Source organism: Sinocyclocheilus rhinocerous, unplaced genomic scaffold (assembly GCF_001515625.1).
Source record: "Sinocyclocheilus rhinocerous isolate Xijiao unplaced genomic scaffold, SAMN03320098_v1.1 scaffold749, whole genome shotgun sequence".
In the NCBI taxonomy this organism is placed as follows: Eukaryota; Metazoa; Chordata; class Actinopteri; order Cypriniformes; family Cyprinidae; genus Sinocyclocheilus; species Sinocyclocheilus rhinocerous.
The window spans coordinates 1,284-11,757 of NW_015653466.1; the positions used below are offsets into that span (position 1 = coordinate 1,284).

Consider the following 10,474-nt stretch of genomic DNA (forward strand, 5'->3'; position numbering starts at 1 on the left):
GGCTGCTGTCATTTACTGCATCACGAAACTACCTTGCACTTCTAAAGGTTCTAAACACAACTTCTTGACCTGATTCAACAGTTTTTGTTCCGTAAATGTAAGGATTGTTCCCATCTGTATTAATTAACTGTTCTACTTACCAAGTGGACCTTGGGATCGCGCCTTACAATGACGTCAGTGCCACAGATTAATTGATTTATTAATAAATAAATAAAAATAAAAACATCAATCATTTAATCAATCAATAAATAAATAGATAAATAAATAAATAATAGGTTTGCGTTTTAATCATTGATTAATAGGTTTGCGCTGATTAATCATTGTTTAACACACATTAATCACAGCACATTAAATATGTTTATCAACATCAACAAGCCTCCGACAAAAATACCAGCATTACCTAGGAAACACTAAAAAGTGCATACTGCTGTTGCTCGCGCCATGGAGCGTTGTTAAAGTCACCGCTGAACCCTGTTTCACAGACGGCACTTTGATATCAGACAGCCAGTGATTTTTAAAATAAAAAAATCAGTTGGAGAGCTAGGTAAATATGACCTGGGGGGCGCCAATTGACTCGCCCTGCCATAAATAATTTATTGTAGCCTATTCTTTTTTATTACTATTTCTCGTAATCGCTGCGGTATGCTTCCCTAACACGTCCAATTTCAACGCAGCGGGCTCCGGTCAGAAGTCTGTGGGAATCCCTGCACGTTGAAAAATGACGCCAAAGGGGTACCCAGTGCGTTAAAAAATGACGCCAAAGGGATCCTGACCAAGCGTCCATATGTGACGAGTTGGGAGTGAGAACGTGTTGCCTGGTTCACTCCATAGTCTCTGTCAATAAAAACCCTTGTTTGACCACTTACCTTTGTGTCTCCTAGCCTGTGTAGTGACAGTATTATTCTCCTCTATAATTTTATATATCTTATAGAAGGACTACAGCTTTTTTTAACCACTCAAAGGGTGTTTAAAGCTCAGTCGGAGCAATATTTCCCAAGTGATAAAGAATCCACTCAAGGTTATTCCTTACATTCTCTGTTTGTAAGGAGAAATTCTCTATAATTTCTCATTTCTTACATTTTAAATGGTAGTCTATAGTAAATTACATTGCCACTGGAAAAAAAAAAAAATTATGGCACAGGATCCGCATTGTTAATGTTCTAAACCCTGTGTGTGATTGTGATGGTGCCTGCAAAACAGGTTTTGCTCTGAAAAACAAGCTTTTTGTCCTGAAACTAAACTTGATATTGCAGTGTGTCATGCTGAGACTTCTTCACATTATCCTTGGGACACACATGCACTAGAACCAGAGGCGTGTCACTCTGTGTTAATACTATCATTTCAAGAACCCTAATGACCCTCTCTCTATTGAGACACATCATTATGTGGCTGTCTGAGAGAACAAGTAACTCAATCACTCAGTCACAACAAGCTAAAGGGCGGCTCTATCAACAAGTCAATCTAGCTGCCCTTTTATATCCACAAATGATCGATATGGCACAACGACCATGTCACTGAAAGCATGATTGTTTTGGATGATGAGTGTTAGCGTGGTTAGTCAACCTGCACACATAATAAAAGCTGTTAAATACACATACACTTGCTGGCATGTAGTCATATAACCATCTAAGTGTGTATTGCTACTCTCCAGCAAGCAACATTAAGCACCTACAGCTTTATTCACTAATTAGCTGTGTAGCCATGACAATGGCAGCGTAGCTCCCAGAGGACTGTTGTTGGCGTAATAAATCGAGTCATGTTTGTGCGTGTGTGTCTGTGTGTGTGTATGGGGGTGTGTAATTATCACCATTTGACTTTTCTTAGCAGCACTCTTGCTTTCGCTCTCTTTGTGCTTTAAATAGTTATCAGCTTGGCAGTCAAGTTTCTTCAGGTGCGGCGTAGAGAAATCTGCAGACAAACATTCTTAACCTCATCAGATTTTTGGGCTAATGTGGGTTTAATTTACAGTGCTGTGCAAAAATCTAACACCACCTGGGAAATTATGTTTAGAATTGTTCATTTGAGCAGTGCCCCTTTATTTGCATTTAAAAATGTTCGGTTTGACATCTGCTACTTTTCTGCATTTCACTTCTGGCCAGCTTGTGTATTAATCTAGTTTGTACTTGAAACTTGGTATTTCTCTAACAAGTAAGTATATTAAGAAAGACACCAAAACCTCAAATCTCAAAATTGAACAGTGCATGAAAAAACAATGGTTTTGCCTGTAGTGTCTTGCCCTAAATTAAAAAGTAACTACTTTGGTACTCTGATTTGAAAATCTTGTAATAAATATTTCCTATATAAGCATCACAGAAGACTGCAGAAGATGTAGCTTTGCTCTTCTGAACAAGAATGGTTTCTTATCTATTCTGCAAGACAAGTTTTTGCAGAATAAATATTTCTATTACATTCCATGTATGAAGCTTGTATCATCGTGCCAGTGACTGCTCCAGAAGCTGAGTAAGCACTTTGCTTGACTTCCTCTTGGCGTATAAGGATGTGACTTTTAAGTACTGTAAATAAGATGCAGCTTTTGGGGCTTTTTTTTGGTCTTCAAAATCCAGTTTGGTGGCTATATTGCATACTGTGCAATATACAAAGTTTTGAGGAAAGCCACAAAACACTAACAAACACTATCATTTATAAAAAATATAATAATAAAAGTCACAAATAAGAAAAGCTTGAAATATAAAATAAATAATATACACTGCGCTTACCTTTCTTTTGCCTTAAGAAACTGCAGGTTCGGGCAGCGGATGTTACGTGACCAGTGTAGGTCAGTTTATTCTCTTTTCATACACCAGGATACAATGATCATTTGACCTTCTCTTCGAGAGACAGTGTGGGAGGCTTTGGCTGTGATGAAAAGGAACTTGGTTTTGTCAAGGTTCATGACAATCAGTTGATGAGTAGCCATTCAAGTCAGTATTTCTGCGCAGTAGCCTGACATCTTTTTTTATACCTAAAGCTGAAAGATACAGAAGTTTGTTAGTGTTTGAGAATTTGACAATGAAGCCTAGTAGGCACCGAAAAATACTAGTATTCAGTATTGAAAACACAAGGCATATTTTTTCAGAACTTTATGTTTCATAACTTTATGTTTATGGTGATTTTTAAAACAATCTATCTTCTAGAAAATGTGGTGTCAGAGGCAAGTGTCTGGAAGCAAATCTTTCAACTGAGCCAGTCAATAATTACTCACAGTATCGATCTGACATTTAAGAGGCTGATGACAATTGAGTTCTATCAAACACTAAACTAAGCTACCTATTTTGGCACTTATTAGGCCTAAGGCCATTATTCCCTTAAAATCTCTCACCTAAAAAACACACACACTTCATATTTGACCGTGTACTTATGTGAATAATACTGTGTGTAAAATGATGCCTGTTTCAAATTCAAGAGTAGGCCTACATTTAGGAGCAACCATTATCACAACAAACAGATTACTGAGAAATAAACATGACAGGGTGAACACTTTTAAGGGGTTTACTGTAGTTTGAAATAATCACCAGATGATTGTACATTATGTTGCTTATCATATGGCTGTTCAAATGCGTGAATACTGATTTGAGCTAAAATCATTTAATCATTTTACTTTCATTTTATTTTGAAGCTTCTGCTAAGGCAGTGGTTCTCAATTCCAGTCCTCATGTACCACCACTCTGCTCTTTTTGTATGTATCTCTTATCACTTCAGACGTTTGTTCTATTTGACCGTAAGTGCCCCGCAAAGTGGACATCACAGGATATTCCACCATGATTCCAGTCTGAAGGGAGCGTATATGTTCCAATCAAAGGGCATTAAAGTGTACGAGACATGAATTTAAATTGTATTTATTTACAGAGGTATATTATGTCACACTTCACACTTCTCTAGTAAGTTTCGTCTGTCTGTGAAGACGCTGCATGCAGTCGTGTAGCAAAAATCCGTGAATGAATGTTCCGAAGTGAAGTAAACTTTCGGATTTCCCGTGCTCAGGGAGTATAGGGAGCAAAGAACACTGTGTAGGGACCCTGTCAATCGGAACACAGTTCAGGCATGGAGCTCTCTTCTAATGAGCTGGTTATCTGAATCAGGTGTGTTAAATAAGATAGACATGCAAAATATGCAGAGCGGTGGTACGCAAGGACTGGAATTGAGAACCACTGTGCTAAGGAATAAATTAGTTCACACTGTAAAAAAATAAATAAATAACGTAAAAATAGGGCACAAATGTACAATATTGAAATGAAGGAATTTTCCGTGTTTATTTTTTACAGGTGATTTACCTGTATTTTGAATTTTGCACTTTATTGCGTTTTACGGTTAACAGTAATATCCATAAAATGAATGGATAATGTCCAGGCAGAAAATTACCAGTAAATTTTTTTCATAGTGCACTAAAATACACAAAACAATCAGCCAAGAAACAAGAAGAAAAATACACTATTACAGTAATATTAATACCAAAATCCTCTGAGGTAATTTCCATTACAATCTGTTATGATCACCAGCTGGAGTGCCCATGAGCTCCTCCAGAGGGCACTCCACCCCAGACTGTTGTCACTCCCTCACTACATTCCCCATAATCCTTTGCCTAGACTCATCTCATTTAGAAATTTCAGCTTTTTTCCAAAGGAAAAATTACAGTGCATATGGGTTTGAAACAACATGTAAGACTATTATTTTTTAAATTTGTAAATCTAAAATTAGGCCACTTATAACATCTAAAAACATTTTACTTTGAGTAATAATTGAACCCTCTCTTTATATCAAACATCTGCTTGAAGAATCCCAAACAGATCCACGAGGAGGCATGTGACAATATCTGCCAGAGGTGCTGAATGCTCTCTGGGGTGGAAGGGGTGAGCTGAGCGTTGCCTGTCCTACACAAAACAATAATCACTACTGTATCCTGACTAGGTGATGGCCTGAAGCACCTAAGCTGACTCCACACATCTCCGTCTCTCACTTCCAAGTAAAGTGCCAGTAAGTGGGGTGTTGTCATGGTGACCACATTCATAGGGAGATCGTTTGTTCATTTACATAGCATAGGATGGTTGAAGAAATCTGAAGTCCATGCATTCAGATACCGTTTGATGGGCCTGCAGTTGTCCAGAGTGCCTCGGCCTCTGTACGATTCACAATTAGATTCTCCCCCATCATTAGCAGCCCGCAAGGTCGACACGGGGTGCATCTCGTCTGCTCTGTAATCACCATCAATGGGGCTGGATGGCCACTGTGCACGCTGATTGCAGAACTGCTCAGCAGATAAACCGGGACTGGGTGTTGAAGAAACGGCGTTCCTCATCAAGGACTCGTGTAGTGTCATCAGCCGCTCGTTGAAGAAGATTATCTCACATATCATCAGTCGTTAGGGGAGAATAACAGACACAAGGACTTCGGCATTACGCGAGAGAGGAGAAGACTGTCTGAATGTCATTAAAATGAAAAAGGCAGAGTGGCTGGATTGCGACTTTATGCGAGTGATGTGTCTGTTGACAGGTGCTGGGAGCACTTCATTCATCTCCACAAGCTCCACATGCGGACCTCTTAATGACTGCAGCCATTACATGAATGCAGCTGTTGTGCTACCACAACTTTTCAATTGTTAAAAGAACATAATATTTCTGATTTGACCCTGAATAGTGCTTTTGCTGTAGCAGTGTAGGGTACAACAAGAATATGTACTTTTCATGCTTCCAAAGTGGCTCTTTTTACTGGAAGCTTTTTACATTCTTTCACTTATTCATTCAAAAACAACTGAATTAATCCCCGCCAATGAACCTGAAATTCATAAGTCTTAGGATTCTTGAAATAAATAGTTTTACTGTTTAAGGAACTTTTTTATTCTTCTAATCATTTACCTATAGCAGTTAATAAATTAAAAGTCTAGCACGTTCAAAGAAAATAACTTGCTTCCGTGTTGGAAAATAAAGTAGATAACTCCTGTAGAAACCTAAATCCAAGCACATCACCACCAGCAGCAGAGGGAGATGTTGCTGCTGTGATCCAAACAGACTGCTGAGAATTCACTGCTGAGATTCTTTCTGAATCTTAAAGGGGTGGTTCACTGGGGTTTTTCTAGGCTTGATTGTGTTTATGGGGTGCAGTCTAACATGTGTTAATGCTTTGTTTTTTAAAAAACGCATTATTTTTCACATAATTTACCTTTATTCCACACCTCTCTGTCCCTTCTCTGAGAAACGGGCTGATAATTTCCTTCTTTTATGAAGCCCCTCCCTCAGAAATAGGCGATGGGCTCTGATTGGTTAGCTAGCCCAGTGTGTTGTGATTGGCTAAACCGCCTCTAGCACTCGTCTAATCGTCCCGCCCCTCACCTCGGCGGCATGTGCTCCGGTTGTATTGTAAACAACTGCATCGTTACTTCGTAACTTTGCAGATATTGTTTATGCTTAAACAGAAACATTAGACACTAACTAACGTTAAAAAAGTGAAATCGCAATGAACCACCCCTTTAACAAGAACACATTCTTTGAGCTGAAAACCCTCACACATGCCACACATTCTTCTCATAGTCAATTCAAACCATTTCAATAATCTTCAAAATGAAGAACTATGCAGAGCATCTCAGGGCCATATTTAATATCCAAATTGTTGTTTTTTCTCAGTGGCACTCATTGGTCAGTGTCATTGGTCATTGGTCAGAGTCACTAGATTAAACTAAAAATTTATTAAATAAATAAAGTAATTAACCCTTTGTCCCGCAAAACCTGCACTGTGGTTTATTCATCCCAGAAAATTTTAAAGAAAACAAAAATAGCAAAAAGCTTGTGACTTCGATGCAGTGAGTAGAAGCAGACTCTATTTGTTAATTTGATTCCAGAAAGCTCCTCACTCATGAGATGCTCATAGCTGCCCTTACGTCCATCGCTTTGCCTCTGAGGTCAATGCGTAATTCCCAAAAGCACATTCAGGGTTTGGAATGAATCCAAACTGCCTGTGAGGCCCTGAGCAAGACAACAGTCATGTACGACTTTACCAGCGTCTGCTGTGGGTCAGCATCTGGGGTTCGGTTGGTATGGAGACACAACTGACTATCAAGAATCTGCATTAACTGAGCGGAAAAAGAGCAGAGCATGACCCAGCCACAGGGATGGTTTAGGATTAGAAAGTGTTGCCATATACGTAAGTATGGACGCAAATGCAAATAACAAACACACACACACACACACACACACACAAACTCACAAATCAGTCTATAAACACAAAATCACAGGCACACACAGAAGAGTTTTTCAAGTCTACAGTATTACTTTAAACTGGAAAAATGAAGAAAAAAAAAAAAAAAGAAAAAAAAAAAAAGTTCCCCTTGGGGAAATTTAGGGTGCTCGGCTCGCTGATCCAAAGATAAGTAAATTTTTAAAGAAATATGCCCAAACAACAAGGAAATGTTGTTTGATGTTTTTAACATTAAAGTAATTAGCAGTCTCCCTAAACAGTTCCAATTATTTTTAATTATTTATTCAAAAACAAAAAAATAAAACATTTTCTATTCATTCATGTCGTAAGACACCAAGTGCTCAGGAAATGAGGATAGGTGAGAGAGAAACTGAGAGACTGAGTGAAAAGAGACAAAGAAGGGATGGGGTGAGGGGTGTCCATTTGTCTTCAGACAAGGAGGGAGGTGCCAGATTCTGGGAGGTTTGGATACTCTATTGATGCCCCCAAAAAGCATCCACCATCCAGCCCCCCTTTCCCCCATTTTTTTCTTTATCCCTCGATTCCATCCTTTATTTCTCCCCCCTGCTTTCTTATCCTTCCACAAGCCTCTCTCACTCGCAGTCCTGAAGCAACACTCAGCTCGGTAAGTAAAAAAGCACTGAGAGAAACACTAAATACGAAACTTTACAGCTGTTTTTTAGAATGCAGGTGGTTAGGGGCATAAAAAGGAGGGCAAACGCATTATATATGTGCAATTTTTATTTATGAAGATGATGATCAGGCTGTTGTTAAATTAAACTGATGTACTGTATACATACTCATGCAGATCTATTCAAATTGAAAAAGAACAAAATGATAATTAAATAACAAATTATAAAAATTAATTCATCATTTTAATTTTGTAATTAAAAAATTGTTTATTATTTAATAATCAAGTATGCAGTCTGCATCATGTCAGTGTTATTTTAGTAGCACTGAGATACTAACTTTTATTAATATTTTAGTTTTTATTTTTATATTTTCATTTTGTGTTTTTGTAATTTTTTTTGATTGTTTATGTTTTTTTTATACCTGGATAGTTTTTACTAAATTTTATTTCATTTTTATTTCAGTTATTTTAGAACAGTTAAACTAAATGAAAATGAGAAATGTTAACTGGGCAACTATCTGAAAAAAAATAAATAATTATTATTAGTTTTTTCATATTTTAGTTGTTTTATTATAGTTAAGATTTACGTTATTTCAATTAAAGTAACATGTTTTTATGGTTTTAGTTTTAATTATAATAACCCTGCGTCATAGTATTTTTTTCCCTCTCTGTTCGGCAGGTGCTGTGATTTTGTCTCCATTCTGAGGGTGCTGTGAGTACCCTGAACCAGGGATTTCTTCCATTCTTGAGCCTGCATTCACATGGCCATGCGAGGGCGGAGTCTACCCTTCATCTTTTCCCTCCTCTTCCTCGTCCTGTCATTCTCTGAGGCAAAAAAGAAGTCCAAGCAGCCATCAGATACAGTGACTGGATCAGACAGTACGGTGGTAAATCCCTCGCTGGGGTCAGGTCAACTGAGCACTAAGGATGGGCACCGCTGCACCTGGGAGACGCTAGAGAGAGGAGCTAACATCCTGCTCCAGGTGAGCTGCACCGCCCCAAGTGAGGAGGGGCTCGGACCTCACTACACGTGCCAGTTTGCTGGAAAACCTCAGGAATGCTCTGTCTACAGCACCCAGTCCTCCCAGTACTGGAAACAGGTGGTGAGCAAACTGAAGAAGCGAAAGAATGCTTGCGAGGGGGAGAAAGTCCTGAAAACACGACTGTGTAAGAAAGCGCCCAGCGCATCTCACATGAAACTCACGGAGAGAAGCGGAGAAGAGACGACCACGCAGATGAGCAAGGGAATGCCAGAAGAGAGCAAACGGAAAACGGAGGCACCCACAAGGAAAGTAAAAGAAGTGCAGAAAGAGAAGGAAGAGGAGGTGAAGAAAGAAGAGGATGAGGGGTTCGGAGAAGTAGTGAATGATGGATTCTCAGACATGGAGCCCGCTGTGAGCTACTGCGGAGAGGGATGGCATTCTGTCTGCAACTTCTTTACCAAGTTTTTTGATGGTTAAAAAAGGGAAATATCTGCCATCAATGCTTTTTCGGACCCAGTGGAGGATAAGAATGTTGTTGCATGTGAAAATGACGCATGGAATGACGACTTTGTCGGGTGTCAAAAATATGACTTAGCGGAAGTTCACCATCTAGTCTGCACCCTGAAAACATCATGGATAAAAAATTCTGTTGTGAAGAGGAAGACAAATAGACATAGAGAAAGTAGTTTTTGTGTAATATTTAACAATCACACTAATCACATTAAATACAATCTTAAACAATTAATTACTTGTGTATATTTTAACTAAACCTGATTAAACTTTTGAATAATTGTATTACATGACCTTTGACATTTTACTCATTATGAAAACTGTTGTATGATTATTGCAAATAATATTCAGCTCAATAAAAGACCAATTTAATGAATTAAAAATGCATATATTTTTAAAAGGAAAATTTTATAGATATATGACAGAAAATAATTTCATCATTCATCACTTATAGATCGCAGTGCTTAACACAGCTGAATGACAAGATTTAAAGTCCTTCAGATCTCACACAAGATGAATAAAAGAACCTTGCACTTTCATGAACTATTTATATTGTGTATGCACGTTTATATACAGTGGGTACGGAAAGTATTCAGACCCCCTTAAATTTTTCACTCTTTGTTATATTGCAGCCATTTGCTAAAATCATTTAAGTTAATTTTTTTTTTCCTCATTAATGTACACACAGCACCCCATATTGACAGAAAAACACAGAATTGTTGACATCTTTGCAGATTTATTAAAAAAGAAAAACTGATAACTTAAATGATTTTAGCAAATGGCTGCAATATAACAAAGAGTGAAAAATTTAAGGGGGTCTGAATACTTTCCGTACCCACTGTATATGTGTATTTAGGTGTTTGTCAGTGAGTATGTTGTATTCAGACAGGCTCCGTTGTGCACTCAGCATCAGTAGTCAGCTTGGCATATCAGTGGTCTAAAACGACGGTCACAGAAAAAATCAAATCGATGTTCAAATTGATGAAATGTGCTTTTTAAGTGGCTTTCACCTTCCCCCCGATGAGCCAACTGGAGAAGAAGAGGAAAATACTGTGGGGAGAAAATGCCTCTTTTGTTCAGGCTTTTTTGTAGTTTCACAACTGCCTACAGCGACACATTTAGTAAGAAAGCTGTGCAGCTAAATAGTTGGACAAAGAGGCGAGAT

At 38.2% G+C, this 10,474-nt stretch overlaps 1 protein-coding gene across 1 annotated transcript; it reads left to right on the forward strand.

Annotated features, from left to right (window-relative positions):
- The first annotated feature begins 7,729 nt into the window (after positions 1-7,729).
- Positions 7,730-9,709, forward strand: LOC107715941 (fibroblast growth factor-binding protein 1-like). Its single transcript, XM_016522203.1, has 2 exons — positions 7,730-7,810; positions 8,496-9,709. Exon 2 carries the CDS (start codon positions 8,578-8,580, stop codon positions 9,274-9,276), a length of 699 nt encoding a protein of 232 aa, XP_016377689.1. The 5' UTR covers positions 7,730-7,810; positions 8,496-8,577; the 3' UTR covers positions 9,277-9,709.
- The last annotated feature ends 765 nt before the right edge of the window (positions 9,710-10,474 follow it).